We start from the raw sequence: 18937 nt of genomic DNA on the forward strand, positions 1-18937 counted from the left end.
ATCATCTCCACATGTGCAGTTGTGCAAAGCACCTCATCTCGACGGGTGACGTCTTCAAGTCCGGGATAGAGCGATGTGCGCATGCGCAGTAGCGCGACGCACCTCATCTCGACGGGACACTGGCTCACAACTGGTGCTGCTCCCAGTGGTGAACTAAATAGTAGCGGCGGCAGTGTCAATGTGCTGCACACTCAACTAAAAATCTGAAGAAAGTCCCTGGGTTTTCTTTTTATGAATTCCCATGCAAGCATGGCAACTTTGGGCTAATTTATCATGGATAATGAATGTATACATGAAAACAAAAATTGGATTGCATCTATCACACCAAACCAAATTGTTCCATAATAAAATGCATCAATACTAAATGGTATAATAGCTATATGATTATTATTTATTCATGTATATATACACATACACAAACACACACACACACACCAGATGAATTTCACCAGTAACAAGTACTATAAAAACACTATACACTGTGCCTATAATCTGTATTGTGTTGTCAAATTATGTGTTCCCCTTTGAGAATTTCTAATAGGTGTTTGTATTAATTTTAATTAAATGTTAAGTGGATACATAACATGTATACACAAGTTGGCATAAAGACTCCAAGGAGGGTCATCATTCTCAACATCTGTGGAGGTTGTGATATATAATTATATATTGACAAAAAATATATACTGACAGATTTTTTTTTTTAATTCAAAGTGTACATTTTGTGAATATGCTGTATAAAAAAGAATAAAGGTTACTTTTTTTTATTATTTACACAATGTTCCCTGGTTTTAAAATCACCTTGTTCTTCCAGATCAAACTGATCTGTCATGAAAATGTACCATGAACATTACTAGGTTTTGTAAAACTCTTGGCATGTACCCTACAAAATGCAATAAGTAAGTGCATTGATAAATGAATGAATGAATCAGTGCCCTCTAGGTGCCAACACGGTGACACATAAACAATAAATGCTATCATCTTGTATCTGACCAAATTAAAAGGGCATATAATGATGACAAACTGCCACAGCCACCTGATCCCACCAGCTCTCAGACGTGAAGCAGGCAACATCCTGGAAGACCGCTTGGGAACACCAGGAGCTGTGAGCATGTTTCTCCATGTTGAATCTGCAGTTGGGGGAGGAAGAGCATCCGATGTAAAACTTCTGCCAATCCCAATGCTGTAAAGCCCAGACCCACTGTGGCAACCACGGGCAGCCGAAAATGGAGAAAAAAAAGAAAATTTTCTTACTGTTAACAGTGATTATGTTCTAAAACTCAATCATGCCGCCACACAAGCAGAAAGGATTTTTTTTATGAATTTAGGCAGGTACCAGCAGTGACTGTGGTCCATCAGAAAATCAGTCTGTTTCTCCTCAAAAATGTACTAAATCACAGAAACAAACTGTTATTTTTTTTTTATTAACAGCGGTTTTCTCCTCAAAACCTCAGTAACAAACCTATATAGCCTGGGAGCATGCCCTGGTGCCGCGAGCTACTGAATCCACCACAACACGATACAATCTTGGGTCAACAACCAGTCCATCCCCACCTCTTGAAAGTAACAATGTATCTGCCTCAAGTGAAACGTGGGTGAACCCTTGCCCTCCTCAACACTGAGGCACATGTGGGCTGGATCATGTCCAGAGAAATAACGGTTCTTCCTTCACCATGTAATCTACATCTCCCTAAGTGACCTCTTGTTTGACACAAAATCAATCCAGAGGGACCCAAGGATCTTCCAAAGAGACCTTGGGGAAGGCTTATTTTTTAGCTGAAGAAGACTTCTTCCTTCTCTTCTCAAACAAGACTGCCCAATGTGGGACCCCTTGTGGGCCCTTGTTTTGTCCGAACTCCCTTGGCTCATAGCATGGGAACGCGTACAGATTCTGGCCATCATAGGGTAGAAAATGAAGTACCTTGAAATAGGTAATGTAATATACCATTTTAAAGGGTACAGTCTGGAGTATTAACCTTTCATATCTTCATACCTTCTCAGTGTGGAGACACAGCTGAATCAACATTCAGAGCACCTCGTCGCGGGCAAAAAAAAAAAAGCATTTTTGAAGATTCTTGGACCATATTTTGACTAGTCTACTTCCTTAAAACTAATACTCTTCCAACGGCATGTCCGTATTCTGGTCCAGTACAAGATATATAAGAATGTGCAACAGAGAGATTTGTTGGAACTGTTAGCTGCTGCTTGAAGTGCTCAAACCAAAATGTACTGTGAGTACCAAACAACAGTGCACTCTAACTCATGGCATAGTTCCAAGCTGGTTTTGTAACAAGTGGAATGCTATAAAGCGTGACGTACACAAATCGTGACGTACCATATCTGTGCATCATTAATGGACCTGATATCAAATATATTCAAAGAAATAGATGACTAAATACATCTTAACTATACTTTAACTCGTGACATTCCATAAACAGCTGCCCCGCATCATTGGGATGTCATCTATTGAGTGCAAGTTTTTGTGACGTACTCTGTAACTGGAAACAATAATTGAGTGTACATGTTCCCATGCAACAAGCCCCTTTGCTTTGGCCTGATATGGTAATTGGCAAATTCTCTGCAAATTATTAAATTACTGTGAATCAGACTAAACAGTAGCTTATTTATTATACTGAAATGTTATTTTAGATTTAGAATATTAATGTTGGGCTTAGTGGTTAGCACTGTTGCCTCACTGCAAGAAGGTTGTGGGATCACTTCCCACCTGCTCCTCCCACCTCCAAAGACATGCAAGTCAGGTGAATTGGGAATTTTAAATTGACTATGAGTGTAATATGTGTTTATCTGTCTGTGTGGGCCCTGTGATGGACTGGCAGCCTGTCTAATGTGTGAACCTTAATTGGAATGAGCGGATAACAAAAACTGAGGAATGACTGTTAACATTCCATAATATATTTCCATTTAATTGTAATGTTACTATGTAATTAACAAAACATTTACTTTGGGGCCGTTAATGGCCTATAAAAGGATATATTTTGAGCATCTCTGCTGTCAATATATGTGAGATTTTGAAGTTACATGTAGCTTGAAATTAATAAGTTGGTCAGTTTATATCGTTTCTCTAAAGCCTAGGTTTTGTTGACACCTAGTCCACCGCTTTTCACCAGCAGAAGTAATTCCTCAGAGGTGAAGAAACATGAAGAACTATTCACTACATTAGAAATCAAAATTAAATGACCTTGAGGCTGGGGTTCATGCATGTTTAATCTCTTGTACCTATTAATCATTGACCACCCATAATGTTGGACCCAGTCCCTCCGCTTTGCACCTAAAAATAACAGGTAAGCAGGAAAAGGTTTTGGTGGGAGGACACATTACATGGTGCTGCATTGGAGGGTAGGTAAAGCACCAGGATTATAAATGGAGTCCACAAGGGTGGCCAGCCTCACTGCCAACATGAAGATCCTTCTCATTTTTGGATTGGTGGCTGTTGCCCTAGCTGACATCACTCGCTTTGAGGGGTAAATTTCTCATTTTTATTGGGGAAATACAGTATTTTATTTGTGGTACTCATGAGGTGCACTGTGGCTGCAGTAATAATATATTACAGACAGTCGCAGGCCAAAATCCCAATGTGAATGATTTAAAATTGCCAGAACAATATATCAGTTTCATTGTTGACCAATGGAAAACATTTAGCAAGTTAAGAAAAACAGTTAACACTCATATCATATAAAGTTTGAGCAAACCATTATAGATCATATACAGTCAGATGATGAACCTAAAAAAAGAAAAAAGTCAAGAATCTGTAGGGCTGCAGCCAATAGATACTTTCAATACCAATTAATATGTTGATTATTTTGTTGATTAATCTACTCGTTTGGTCCATAAAATGTCATAAAATTGTGAAAATATTAGTCAGTGTTTCTCAAAGCACAAGATGATGTCCTCAAATCAGAGAGGAATAACAGAACTAGTAAAGGATTTGGAAAATGTTCACATTTAAGAAGCTGAAATCAGAAAAGCTGCACATTTTTGAAAATTAATGATTCAAAGTCATTATTCGATGTTCAAATAGCTGGATTAATAATCATTTAATTGTTATAGCTCTACTATATTGCTTTAAATAAGAAAGTTTTACAAAAAAAACTCTTAAATATAAAATTTAAATGGTAATCATCAGAAACGTGAGGGACCCAAAACATCATATGAAGGGTGTTTATTGTACATCATTCACACCAAAATATACAACAAAGGTAATATAAAGTTGATCCCTTCAATCCCAGTCTGGATTCATTTTGTTATTCTATTTTAATATCTAGTACAAACAATAAAGGATTTAAAGCACATCTGCAACCAATGAATGATCCTGAATTATACTGCTGAAGTAGTGTTTGGTCAAACAGCAGTGTTACAGCAGCCCTAGCATGTTCAGAGAATTGTTCAAACTATTTCAACTCGTGTTTATAAATACTGTGTTCTTAAGGCTGAGAGCTGTATTAAGATTCTTCTTTTGCCCAGAGAGAGCGTCTTCCGCCTGAAGCCTGTGCTTGACGAGCATGTGACCCTCATTAAGGAAATGGGTAAAAGCATGGAGGTACGTTTACCTCACGGTGCTAACCACGCACTGGGGGTTTAGTGGCTTTGCTAATGCTGCTGTTAAATTTGGATCTTAACGCATGTTGGTTTGAGTTAACAAACCTAAGCACAATATTTTCCCACTTGAAAGCTAAATTTCTAGACAGTTGCTTGATGTTTCATATTCACTGCTAGATCTGCACCGTTTGTCAAAAAAGTGGAGGAAAATGCAGTTGTTGAGTTGTTGCAGTTTTTTTTAACTACATATCTAAATGTTTGTCTGGGGCACCATCTGCAGGTTGACTTCTGGAAACCAGGCAATCCTGAACAGGTGACCATTGACATTGATGTGGACATCCGTGTTCCTGCAATGTACATTGACAGTGTGAGCACCATTCTGCAGCAGAGTGACATGGAGCACGAGTAGGTCTTCACAACAAACAAACAAAAACACTAATTATTTTTATCCTATGATCTTCAATGAGGACCACAAGACTTTCAAATTAACACAATGCTAGAAATGCAGAAAAAGTTTACAAATACAACAACACCTGCTTCAATTCAAAAACAGGTAGTTACATAAAAAAAAAAAAACATCTTGCAAATTGAAAAACGGTGAAAAATAGAGAGAAAACTAACATAACCAGCAAATGTTACAATTCAATTTGGTAACATGTCTGCTCTGGATTCAAACAACACATCAACACATACAAACACTTTGGAAAGTTTCACAACACATTTCTGCCCGGAGGACTTTAACTGACGTGCTCTTCATAGCATTTCAAATAAAATAATAAACTGCCTCTGCCAATCAGGTAGTGATAAAGAGTGGAGTGTCTCACTGCCTGATTTGCAGCCCTACCCAATTTGTGCCAGATGTGCTGTGGCAACACGACTTGGACAAACAGCTGTGGTGTTTAACTATAACTGCCCAATTTGTGTTGCTGATTATGAGTTTAACGTCTTTCTAACTCCCAGAATACACAGCAATGACTTCTGCAGCATGCGCCACTAAAAACGTAAGCTACCACACACTTCTAATGTAGTTTGTCCCAAGTGGTGCACTGTACGTAGCTGTCAGATAGTGCTGCAGATCAGGTTGTAACAGAGCATCACAATGCAATGAACTGTCCATCAGTTAAAGTCTTCTGCACAGGAACCCTTTGTTTGTGTTATGAGTATTGCCTTTATGTTGTTCCTACTTCTGCTGTGTTGTGTAGCTTTGCAAAGCATTTCTGTGATTCGGTGCATAGTGTGAATTTACAGCAGACATGTTATCAAATTTTTTCATGTACTGTCGGTTATATTTGCTTATATGCTCCGTGTTTGCAGGCATTTTCTCAATTTCCAAGATATTTTTTACCTGTTGCAGAATTGATGCAGCTGTTTTTGTTTTTTTTTTGTAACTGTATATAATGTTTTCTGCATTTGCCAGTGTTTGGTTTCTCTCAGCCACTGTACAAGTTTAATTAACCCTTCTCCCAAGTTTCAGATTTTTCGCATTCATCATTTACACGCTCATATCAAAAGAGGATAAAGTCATCCTCAAGCATATCTCATTTAATCTTGTCTTCAGGGTTCTTATTGAGAATCTGCAGGCTGCCGTGGATGCCCAAACAGGCAATGGAGTGTCCCCCAAGGCCCACAGCTACACCAAGTACAACACCTGGAGCACAGTAAGATATTCTGGCTTAACAACATTCTCAGGACCCTGTCACACTTAGTACAAATGAGCACGAATGAAGCACAAATCAGCCCAAATGGGAAAAACAGCCAAAATTTGAGCCGCATTTGCGAGGGACGGACATTCGTATAGCCATGTATGAATACGAATACTTGATTGATACGAATGCCGTATCAGTACCCAGAATGTGTATCAAAGCCGCCTCGAATGATTCGCACACATTTGGAGTGCAGCTCCTGAATCCAGCTCGACTACCCAGAGTGCAGGGCGGACACAACACAGCACAAAACATGACAAAATAAATTAAACAAGACAAAAAGTAAAAAGAACACAGCACAAAACCCCACACTGCCAGCAGAATGCAGCAGGAATATGAAGAATGCACCTCCAGTGCCGTACGTACCACCCGAAGTCTGGGTGGAAGGCAAGCAAGGGGAGGGGCGTGGCTGAGCAAGCGCTGAGGTCCACACTTCTGAAGACCTGCTGTGTCCCACTGCTGGATGTCAAATGACATCCAACCCATGAACTGCTTACATGTCAGTTCATGGGTTGGATTCCCCCCCCCCCCCCTTGCATGTTCTCCCTCTCTCTGGAAATCAGCTGTTTAGGGGAGGGGCATGGCAGTGTGAGCGCTGTAGTCCGAACTTCTGAAGACCTGCCGTGTCTCACTTCTGGATGTCGAATGACATCCAACCCGTGAAATGATTACATGTCAGTTCATGGGTTGGATTACCACCCCCCACACACGTACTCACGCCCTCTCTCTCTCTGGACATCAGCTGTTTAGTGGATAGCTGGATGGAGTACTGACCAGACGGGGTCATGCACAAATTCTCAATCACCTGCTTTTGCAAGTACACACCATATATTTGTGAGACTGTAAAGTATGGAAGCGCATTGCATTTACAGGATAAAAAATGACCCATGATTTCATCATTACGAGAAAACATCTTGTAATTACGAGATCTGAGCCTCTTTGTAGTATAACCAGAGAGAACTCATTGATATGTGATGTGAGCTTGGGGGCATTACAAACCGTAAACTTGACGTTATTGAGTTTTTATCAAAGCATCTCCTTTCGCTGTGGTAATATGGTGATGGTCCCTGAGCTCCAGTCTCACAGCTGGTTGCACGTCAAGATCAATGTAATTCACAAAGAACGGACGGCATCTCATTTTAGTGAGACGTCACGGAGGAATTTCATTCATTCAGGAACACCTTAGAGGAAAATCCACACTTTGCATTTGATCACAGTGTGCTATCATCGGCTAACTCTAGCCCACTTCTCCCTCCCCTCCAGACTTCCAGCTTTCACTCACACAGCCCCACTGACCACCCAGGGACAAAGAGGGGCTCGCACACAAATGGGTACATGTCAGTCCGGGTGCCCCGTGCTCCTCCCTGGAGGAATTTCATTCATCCAGGAACACCTTAGGGGAAAATCTGCACTTTGCATCTGATCATGGTGCTTCGCTGTGTGTGTGTGTGTGTGTGTGTGTGTGTGTGTGTGTGTGTGTGTGTGTGTGTGTGTGTGTGTGTGTGTGTGTGTGTGTGTGTGTGTGTGTGTGTGTGTGCGCATAAACAGCAGGGGTATTAATGGGATCTACTATTAAAATAATAATGATAATTAATTAAAAATCACTAGTTCTTTGGTTATGCCATTAAATGCAGGCAAATGTTCTGTAGCTAACCCCAAATATAGAAAAATATAGAAATCTTTACAAGTAATTCTATTCATTTCTACAGATATTCATTTTGGTGTCATACATAAAATAGTAACCCACTGAAATTTTGCCATAGTGACTCAAAACTGAAATAAATCTCTTTTAGTAATTATTTTTAAGTAACTATGTGGAAATACACAGTAAAACAAACGTAACACAAATATTATTTACTTGGATAAAATATGTACAATAGGGGAAATTGAGGCACGGTGGATTAGTGGTTAGCACTGGTGCCTCACAGCAAGAAGGTCATGGGATCAATTCCCAGCCTTTCTATGTGGAGTTTGGTTCCTAGTCTGTGAATCCTGTTCACTGGCAATGGCAATAAACTTCTTCTGATGTTCTCCCGCATCTGTGTGGGTTTCCTCTGGGCACTCCGGTTTCCTCACACAATCAAAAACATGCTTATTTAGGGTCTGCTCCTTTCTCTGCCCCTGACCAAGGCAGCGTATCTACATCTGGAGTTGGTCCCCGGGTGCTGGACTGTGGCTGCCCACTGCTCCTAGTGGTTAGATTGTGTCAAACTGTAATTTTATATATATATATATATATATATATATATATATATATATATATATATATATATATATATATATATATATATATATATATATACAGTAGTGTTCAGAATAATAGTAGTGCTATGTGACTAAAAAGATTACTCCAGGTTTTGAGTATATTTCTTATTGTTACATGGGAAACAAGGTACCAGTAGATTCAGTAGATTCTCACAAATCCAACAAGACCAAGCATTCATGATATGCACACTCTTAAGGCTATGAAATTGGGCTATTAGTAAAAAAGTAGAAAAGGGGGTGTTCACAATAATAGTGGTGTAGCATTCAGTTAGTGAGTTCGTCAATTTTGTGGAACAAACAGGTGTGAATCAGGTGTCCCCTATTTAAGGATAAAGCCAGCACCTGTTGAACATGCTTTTCTCTTTGAAAGCCTGAGGAAAATGGGACATTCAAGACATTGTTCAGAAGAACAGCGTAGTTTGATTAAAAAGTTGATTGGAGAGGGGAAAACTTATACGCAGGTGCAAAAAATTACAGGCTGTTCATCTACAATGATCTCCAATACTTTAAAATGGACAAAAAACCAGAGACGCGTGGAAGAAAATGGAAAACAACCATCAAAATGGACAGAAGAATAACCAGAATGGCAAAGGTTCACCCATTGATCAGCTCCAGGATGATCAAACACAGTCTTGTTACTTGTAAGTGCTGTGACAGTTGCCAAAGAACACATCAACTGGCCTAAAGAGAAATGGAGGAATATTTTGTGGACTGATGAGAGTAAAACTGTTCTTTTTGGGTCCAAAGGCCGCAGACAGTTTGTGAGACGACCCCCAAACTCTGAATTCAAGCCACAGTTCACAGTGAAGACAGTGAAGCATGGTGGTGCAAGCATCATGATATGGGCATGTTTCTCCTACTATGGTGTTGGGCCTATATATCGCATACCAGGTATCATGGATCAGTTTGGATATGTCAAAATACTTGAAGAGGTCATGTTACCTTATGCTGAAGAGGACATGCCCTTGAAATGGGTGTTTCAATAAGACAATGACCCCAAGCACACTAGTAAACGAGCAAAATCTTGGTTCCAAACCAACAAAATTAATGCCTCACAGATGTGAAGAAATCATGAAAAACTGTGGTTATACAAGGTGTGTTAGAAAAGTATCCGACCTTTTTATTTTTTGCAATAACCTTATGGATTTGAATCACGTGTGATTGCATCAGCCAAGCATGAACCTTCGTGCGCATGCGTGAGTTTTTTCACGCCTGTCGGTTGCTTCATTCGCCTGTGAGCAGGCTTTGAGTGAGCACTGGTCCTCCCCCCTCGTCGGATTTTCATTGTGAGGAAAATGTCTGAACGGCTGGAGCAGCGCTGCATCAAATTTTTCGAGAAACTATGAGAGATAGCCAGGTGGACACCATTCGGAAAATTCATATGTCTTTCAGGGACGATTTTATGGGTATCACACAGATTAAGGAGTGTCACAGCCGGTTTAAAGACGGCGCACAATGGCAGAGGGCGCGCCGCACTCCGAGCGGTGATCGACAGGCTGACACAACCAGATCATTTCCAAACTGAATGCTGTGTTGATCCGGGACGTCGTCTGACTACCAGAGAAATGGCAGAAAAGGTGGACATAGCACTTTTCCGGCACATTCCACTGTTAAAGGAGATTTTGTCATGAAAACAGGATCGGAGGAATTCGCCACGGAGCCGCTAATGGCGCATAACGAAAGCACCTCCGTGTTGGTCTCACAGGACATGTTGTGACATGCCCAGCCCTTCGACAATTTCTCGGATACTCACTCGACTGAAAAGCCACCCAAAGCCATCTGAATCTTCTGAATGGTGGAAGAGCTGGGCATGTCCCATGAGACTTCCAATACGGAGGTGCTTTTTGTTGTGCGCCATTACGTGGCTCCGTCCTGACGCGCGAGTTCTGAACGCACATCTTTCATTACAAAATCTCCTGTAACAGTGTAATGTGCTGAAAAAGTGCTATGTCCGCCTCTCTTGCCATTTCTCTAGTAGTGAGATGACGTCCCGGATCAACACAGCCTTCACTTTGGAAATTATCTGGTCGTTTCAGCCTGTCGATGGCCACTCGAAGCGCGGCGCGCCCTCAGCCGCTGTGGGCTGTCTTTAATCCGGTTGTAATGCTCCTTAATCTGTGTGATGCCCATAAGAGCTTCATTGAAAGCCATCTGAATTTTCCGAATGGTTTCCACCTGGCTGTCTCTCACAGTTTCTGAAAAAATTTTGATGCAGCAAAGCGGCAGTCACTCAGCCATTTTCCTGACAATGAAAATCCGCAGAGGGGGCTGGACCACTCCTCCCACAAAGCGTGCTCACAGGTGAATGACGCAACCAACAGGCGTGAAAAAACTCACGCATGCGCACGAAGGTTCAAGCTTGGCTGATGCAAGCGCATGCGATTCAAATCCATATGGTTTTTGCAAAAAAATAAAAAGGTCGGATAGTTTTCTAACAGACCTCGTACAACTAAATATTAGTTTAGTGATTCACAGGATTGCTAAAAAAGCAGTTTGAACATAATAGTTTTGAGTTTGTAGTATCAATAGCAGATACTACTATTATTGTGAACACCCCCTTTTCTACTTTTTTTTTTACTAATAGCCCAGTTTCATAGCCTTAAGAGTGTGCATATCATGAATGCTTGGTCTTGTTGGTTTTGTGAGAATCTACTGAATCTACTGGTACCTTGTTTCCCATGTAACAATAACAAATATACTCAAAACCTGGATTAATCTTTTTAGTCACATAGCACTACTATTATTCTGAACACTACTGTATATATATATAGGGTATAAAATAAATTTTCATTTTTAATAGTGATAGTCTGTGATTTTTATAGCCAAGTGGTACATTAGTCATGTGATAAGCAAATGCTAATATCCACACTGTGCTTGTGTGAGAAATTTAACAGATATTTGTTCAGGTGTATTGTAATTGACTAATACATGAACAAATTATGCAATATCACTTGACCATGAAGTTAAACAAACGTGTGCCAATAACACCACAAAAGACAAATTCTTGAAATACCCCAAAAAACTGGCATACAGTCTGTTTTGTCTCACACACGATGACATTCTCAGTTTCTTTGGCAACATAATTTCATTTTTCTTTTCCTGGACTCTCATTGCTGTGGTCCTGCTACAAAGATATTTCAATAATCAAAACATAAAATAGCATCACACCTACCAATTATGTTTCCTTGTGTAACTGTCGATTGGAGCTTGGAAGCAGGTTGGTTGGGATACAACATGGAGACTGTATGTCACGTGACAGTGGCTTCATCAATCATAATGCAACTCTTGAGAAATTGTTTGCCAAGGTTTCCTGGATATACAGCCCCAGAGAGGAGTGGTGCCCTGTCGCCACCTAGTGGCTACTTGGCAATGATAGCCAATACAAAATCAGAAATGAGCACTTTTCTGATTGATACCTTATTATACCACCTACAAAAAAGTTCCCAGGGCATAAAGTTGTTGCCATATGTGTGTGTGGTTGTGTGTGTGTGTGTGTGTGTGTGTGTGTGTGTGTGTGTGTGTGTGTGTGTGTGTGTGTGTGTGTGTTAACAGTTATACTGTTGGGTTCTTCAACACAAAGTTGACCAGTTTGCTATTTCAGGTATTACTTCATAAAGGATTTACTACTACCAATAAATAATGTGCAGACAACTAGTATTGCAGAGCATTTGGCATTGTTTTGTGAACTTACTCACAGTTGTCACAGGGTTTTCTTTTCTTTCTTTCTTTGATTTCAGATCCAGTCCTGGATAACTTCAATTTCCTCCTCCAACCCTAATCTGATCAGCAAGCAAGTAATTGGAAACACCTACGAGGGACGTCCTATGATTCTCCTCAAGGTATGACTCACGATTGGTCGACAGTCCCAATGTGAGCATTGTTGGAAATTATTGGCTCATTTACCCTGGGCATTACAATGTGTCTAGTATCCACATTCTATCTATTCATTATTATTATTATTATTATTATTTTAATAAGTGTGTACTCCACTCAAGGGTCACGGGGGTTGGCGCAATTATAGGGCATGAGCCAGGGACACCCAGGACAGGATGCCAGTCTATCACAGTAGACTGTATCTAGATAATGATTTTAACCTGACGGCAGTGACACCTGGTATTAATATGCATAATATACCAAAAAACAAAGGCAGAGGAGAATGTTGATTTATGCAACTGCTTTTGCCGGAGTCCAGAGGACAATCTGGATGCACAAACACAAGAAAGGTGGGAGACGACAGGGACCTTCACAAACCCACGCATGCACTGTCAAACTTTTATTTCCCAGATCATTTCATTTTTGCAAGACTGCAAAAACTGCAGTCTGTATTATCCTGAAGAGATTCCCCATTGCTCAGCTACACAGTCAGAGAATAGGATTATGGTTTTATTTTTTATTTTTTTAAAGCACTGTGGTATTTCACTGCTGTCCAGTGTGGTCACTATGTGTCTCTGACCACGTCCAGTGATGGTTTAGCATATTTACACCTGTCATCTTATGTGGTCAGCTTGTGTGTGATCTGCTCACCAAAACTTTGTGATTCTTTTCCCCACTGTAGCTTGGTAAGAAGTCAAGTTCCGTCAAGCCTGCCATCTTCATGGACTGCGGTATCCATGCTAGAGAGTGGATCTCTCCTGCTTTCTGCCAGTGGTTTGTCAAGGAGGTAAGGAGGACACTCTGCTAATCATGGCCAACAACAAGCTTCCATCCATGAAGGAAATGGAACCCTCTCCATCTTTATTAGGCTCTGTCCACCTATGGCAGTGATGCTGCGATGACCAACCTGCTCAACCAGATGGACGTCTTTGTTCTTCCCGTCTTTAACATTGATGGTTATGAGTACACCCACAAGAGTGTATGTGACATTTTTCATCAGTCATAGCTATGTTGTAACCTTATGAAGTCTGTGCTACAGTATTTTGGTATTCTTACAGTTTTTGTTTGTTAAATGCATGCCTCATTGGGGATTTTGTCTACGTGGGGACTTTAGAACAGGATGTGGAGGAAGACTCGCTCCAGGACGCCTGGAACCAGCTGCATTGGGGCTGATCCCAACAGAAACTTTGATGCTGGCTGGTGCAGTAAGTCCAGCATGTCTTGAACATGCTATATTTTATTTCTAGTCAAAGTCCAGATGAAAGAATTGTCTCGTTGTGACTTCACGACAGCTGTCGGAGCTTCCAGCAACCCCTGCAGCGATACATACTGCGGCTCCAAGCCTGAATCCGAGATTGAGGTCAAGAACGTTGCCAACTTCATCCGTGCGAACAAGTCCATCATCAAGGCCTACATCACCATTCACTCCTACTCCCAACTGCTGCTCTTCCCGTACTCCTACACGTATACACTGGCTGCACACCACAGCGAACTGGTCAGTCAACATCATTGATTCTTACTGCACATATAATTTAACCTGAGCCGTGCATACATTCAGAAAACAGGATATAATTACTGAGAGCCCGACCGATATGGATTTTTTGAGGACGATGCCAATAATGATATTTGATTGAAAAAAATGCCGATAATCGATAAATCAGCTGATTTGCCAATAGCCGATAAATCAGCCCATCAGTTGAATGTTTCACCCTCTTAGCAGTAAACAAAAGTTTTTCATGCTAGAAATAAGGTCTACACAATGTGGGTTTAACAAAAAGCGTGACCGATGCAATGAAGCACATTTGACACATTACTACATAAAGTTATTCAAACTGAGTTGAACTGAAACGGGAGAAATGTGGGGTGAATGTAATCGCAAAGTTATTACAAACAATATCCTTATAAACTTACTTGTATGCTTTTGTCAGCCAATCAGTGCAGTGTGACAGCAAACTACGGGGGCCGGTGATGAACACATTTAAGCAGGGGTGTAAGCAGCTCTCAGTTGAATGGAGTCAGAGCTCCATCTACTGGACAAACGGTGCAAGGACATTTTACATTGCCAACACAAACATTATTTCAGTAACTGTTCTGTTTATGAGAAATTATCGGTGCTCTATTGGCCAAATTTCGGCCAATAGTGAGTACTTTGAAAAGGGCTTATATCGGCCGATAATATCGGCCGGCCGATATATCGGTCGGGCTCTACTGATCATGACAGCGTCATGTGCATTATTCAGTGTAAATGCACTGTCAGCATTAGGATATATTTACTGTATTTGAATTCTGCTAAATATCACAACCTGCATTGTAAAAAATTACATATTGATTGATTTACATATTGATTTTCCACTCATTCACAAGTGGACACTATGCCATATCTCAGGAACTGCTAGTCAAACAGGCTTAATTTTGGTGTCAAATTATCTGAAAAATGCAATTTCTACCTTGGTAATGGCCAAAAACAACGAAATTCAACTACCAGTCTGATCTCTGTAATCACTAAGAACAAAGAGCAGATCCTGGCCTTAAATTACTGTCATTCCAAATTTTCCTCATTAAATAATTTATGTGGCCACTATCAAAGAAAAAATACACAATGTGACATCACTGTCTAGTAGACTAAAAAACAGCCTGTTGTGTGATATGTAAAGAGAACTTTATATTTATTGGTCAGACATTGTGACTTAATTAAAAATATAATGGAGAAAATATCGAAGGCAAGTGTCATAAATCATACAGGTTTTCAAAAGCTTTTAGGAAAAGTCAAACTGGTCCCATTATCACTTTTATATGAAGTCCATTATAGCAGCTATTGCACTGTAGCTGTGGCGCATTTATTTCATTTACACCTCGAGTCTGGCTGAGGAGCATACACCTCGTGCACACTCGGTGTCCACAGGCTGTGCTTAACAATCCTCTACACCACCTATCATACTTAGGATTTCAAATCACACTCATCTGCCTCTTTATTCCTCACCTGTAATTTAAGGCACTTCTTATAACAAAGGAGCCCCACTGATCTGTCATATATCATCTTTCTGCCTTGAAACATGAATTACTGCATGAGCATTTGTCCTGTTGTAGCTGTTTCACTACCTACTGAAACGCAGTAAAAATCAGCAGTAAGTTAATGGTTATTATTTACTATTTGCAGAGTGCAGCTTTGCGTCCTTTGCATAAATTAATAAAGAATGATTTGCACAGAGCAGCCTCACCATCAAAATTATTTGGAATCTACTATATATATATATATATATATATATATATATATATATATATATATATATATATATATATATATATATATATATATATATATATATATATATATATCCCAGACTTCCCTTTCCCGTGCCACATTGAGCACCTCTGACTGGATCCGGAGGCGTTCCCAGGCCAGTCCATGACGTCACCCTTTGGTTTTCTGAGTAGTTCTGAAGCTCAAATAGTTTAACTCTGAATGCCACCACCTTAGTTGTGCTTAACTCTTTCCAACTCCAGACCAATCCATAAATGGGTAAAGAGGTAAAGCATGTGCAAGACCAGTTTGGGACAAATGAAGCCTGAACACTCGCCCACCTTCCCCAGAGTTCACATCCAAGCTCAGGCCAACACGTTCATTGTGGTTCAGGTGTTTGAATACACACATTTTTGTAGACTGGGTGGTGGTTTTCGTGGTTTGGGGCAGGTATTAAAATTACTTCTTTGATAGTCTCTTTGTAAAATTAACCACATTTCAAGCTATATTATCCCAGATATTTGTAATAAAAGTCTCAGAAAGGATGACCCCAGTCAGTTCAAAACAGCTAGTAGCCTCTACTAGCAAGGCTCTGGACACAGCCCACAATCACTCACTCATGGTTAATCAAAGCCACCACACCCCTAATTCCTTCTAACTTTATGGTTTCAAGTTGGGGGGTTGTGGGAAAGTAATGTTCAAGAAATTAAGATGATGGGCTTGAGACCAGAGGATCCTTGATTCAAATCAATGAGGGCCCTTGGGTAAGGTCTTCAATCCCAAACTGCTCCCAGTGTGCAGTTGAACACCTGCATGGCAGGACAGGAGGTTGGGGCTCGGTCATTACAAACTGAGTGGGCTTTTAAAATAACTGGACTTTTTTGTCCTTGTAGTTGCAGGTGGCTAAAGGAGCAGTTTCAGCCCTGACTAGTCTGTATGGCACACGCTACACCGCTGGACCTGGAGCAGCAACCATCTGTAAGTATCGTATACATGCAGGGACCTCAACCAGCAATTGACCAAGGGTCAGGCTGCTCTATCTCTGGACAAAGAGCTGACTGAATACACAGCAGAAAGTAAAGCTCCAGTGTTTTTCAAATAGTATTTCAGACTATAATACTTGGGATAAATGAGTAGTCATGATCACATCAAATTGGAACATTTCTTCTCATCCGCCACCACTCAAAAACAAAAGCAGAACAGATTCAAACAGAATGTGAGTTCTGAACCTCTTAAAATACATCACGGTTAGCCAGCTTTGAACTTGTACAAGGTATGTGTCCCAAGAATGTTCCCTGTGAATTTGAAGCCTGTGGCAGTAATAGAACTGGACTTATGCTGAACACAGACAGAAAGACGGACGGCCAGACAGACGGATGCCAGGTCTTTGCAATACCTGATGGCCATATGTTGGCCTCGGGTTATTAATGTACCAACAATTTAGGGATGCATCAGGTTTTTTAATGCAGTTTACAAAAACAAACAGATAAAAAACTTAATTGGTGGCAAAAATAAAATAAAAAATAATAGAAAAAAAATTATCCAAACATTCCTAATGCACAAAAAACTAAGTGGATTTTTAAGATTATTTTTTATTGCATTAAAATAAGTAATCAACTGTAAAATATTATCCAGCTTCATTAAAACATACTGCCCTTTACATGACAACACAACAAAGTTGCCAGCAAGACTCCCATAAACTGATCATACAAACCTGATAAAACACAACTGCCTTTCCTTACAAACTGCAGAACACTTAAAGGAAATTATGATTTTTTTTTTCAAACAGGAGAAAAAATGTCTATTTTTAATGGGTGAAAAGTAGCAACCAATTTTACTTTATTCATAAATAACTTTTTTATGATTTTTAATTCATTTTTCAAGTTTTAGGCACAGTAAAACATGATAGTCCATTTTTACTTTTCAGTTTGTTGTACAACTAATTATGTCCATGAAACATTTTCATTTAAAGAGATATGAGTTCTGAGAGCTGCCAAAGACCATATGCAATTTTTTCTATTTTTTAGGGGGTAACAAAAAATGCATTTGGAATAATCCAGTTCTGTATGTCTGATTGCGAATGACCTCGCTGTTCTTATTTGACTTCAGACCCTGCTGCTGGAGGCTCTGATGACTGGGCCTATGACCTGGGAATAAGATATTCCTACACCTTCGAGTTGCGTGACACTGGTCATTACGGCTTCCTGTTGCCCGAGTCTCAGATCAAGCCCACATGCGAGGAGACCATGCTGGCCGTCAAGTACATTGCTGCCTACGTGCAGAAAAACCCTTATTAAAGAGCGGAACTGCCAGGACCCCTGCCAACTGGGCTCCTCTCTACCAACCCCCAACCACTCCAACCTCTCAACCATCTCCAACCCGTATCCATGGATACAAACACCACCCACCATGTTCCTCTCACTGTTCCTGACAGAATGTCCAGAAGAGAGCAAACAATAAAATCAATGATCCATCCCCGCATGCTGAATGTGATTTTTATGTGAAAATAAAATGCATGACAGACTGAAATTTTATTATGTCTATGTAGAAATGTCCAAAAAAAAAAAAAAACAATATGCTGACATTTTACAGCTTCATGTAAGGGACAGAAACATTATGTGCTACATGTAAGTCCACTTATAAGAGTTAAATTTAACATTATCATAATTTTGCCAGTCAGACTATCCAGAATTTTAGCCTCAAATCAGTACAGGTAATATTTTGCAATAATAAAAGGGGTATGAAAAACAAAAGGAGGCACTGGTTCCCAATATCAGCCCTTGGTGATGCCTTGTGTTCAGCTGGCACTGTTCCAGAGGTGGAGCTGGTCAGGTGGGTGGGCGGGTGGGGATTTATGATTTTAGTCCAGCAGAACACTACATGACAACCATGGAGCACTGACTTCTTGGCAGTATCTCCAATCTGCCAAAGCATCTGCCCGAGGGGAGAACATAGGAGCCAAAACCCAGCATGGTGCTTCACTGCACTGGCACAAAGCGCTGCAAGCAGAAGGTAGTCCATTGATTTCTTTTGTAACAGTGGGACAAATGTAGTTTTCCAAATATTTGAAGGAGATGTGCAAATAATCTTCATACACAGTGCATATCTACTTTGAAGCTACAGTGTGAAGGATTTAGTGACATCTAGTGGTAAGTTTGCAAACAAACAATTCTCCCTCCTGCATACAGCAAAAAAAATTAATACATAAATAAATTGATTTAGAATGCATTGTGTCATCAGCATCCAGGTAGTTTTTAGCCAACAAACACACTTCCAGTAGCATTAATACAGTGATAATTTT

At 40.2% G+C, this 18937-nt stretch overlaps 1 protein-coding gene across 1 annotated transcript; it reads left to right on the forward strand.

The window, feature by feature from the left end:
* The first annotated feature begins 3374 nt into the window (after nucleotides 1–3374).
* cpb1 (carboxypeptidase B1 (tissue)) lies at nucleotides 3375–18075 on the forward strand. The gene is made up of 11 exons (XM_034168717.1): nucleotides 3375–3479; nucleotides 4480–4555; nucleotides 4835–4959; nucleotides 6113–6212; nucleotides 12260–12361; nucleotides 13078–13182; nucleotides 13264–13374; nucleotides 13510–13600; nucleotides 13688–13890; nucleotides 16530–16614; nucleotides 17746–18075. Exons 1-11 carry the CDS (start codon nucleotides 3379–3381, stop codon nucleotides 17931–17933), a joined length of 1287 nt encoding a protein of 428 aa, XP_034024608.1. The 5' UTR covers nucleotides 3375–3378; the 3' UTR covers nucleotides 17934–18075.
* Nucleotides 18076–18937: the final 862 nt, after the last annotated feature.

The sequence above is a fragment of the Thalassophryne amazonica genome, chromosome 1 (assembly GCF_902500255.1).
Source record: "Thalassophryne amazonica chromosome 1, fThaAma1.1, whole genome shotgun sequence".
Classification (NCBI taxonomy): Eukaryota; Metazoa; Chordata; class Actinopteri; order Batrachoidiformes; family Batrachoididae; genus Thalassophryne; species Thalassophryne amazonica.

What these genes read in the sequence shown, in the direction of transcription:
- cpb1 (XM_034168717.1), top strand. Translation starts at nt 3,379, where the DNA reads ATGGAGTCCACAAGGGTGGCCAGCCTCACTGCCAACATGAAGATCCTT. An exon ending in AAATGGGTAAAAGCATGGAG is followed by an intron (nt 4,556 to 4,834) that starts GTACGTTTACCT and finishes CACCATCTGCAG; the next exon opens with GTTGACTTCTGGAAACCAGG. An exon ending in CTGCACACCACAGCGAACTG is followed by an intron (nt 13,891 to 16,529) that starts GTCAGTCAACAT and finishes TTGTCCTTGTAG; the next exon opens with TTGCAGGTGGCTAAAGGAGC.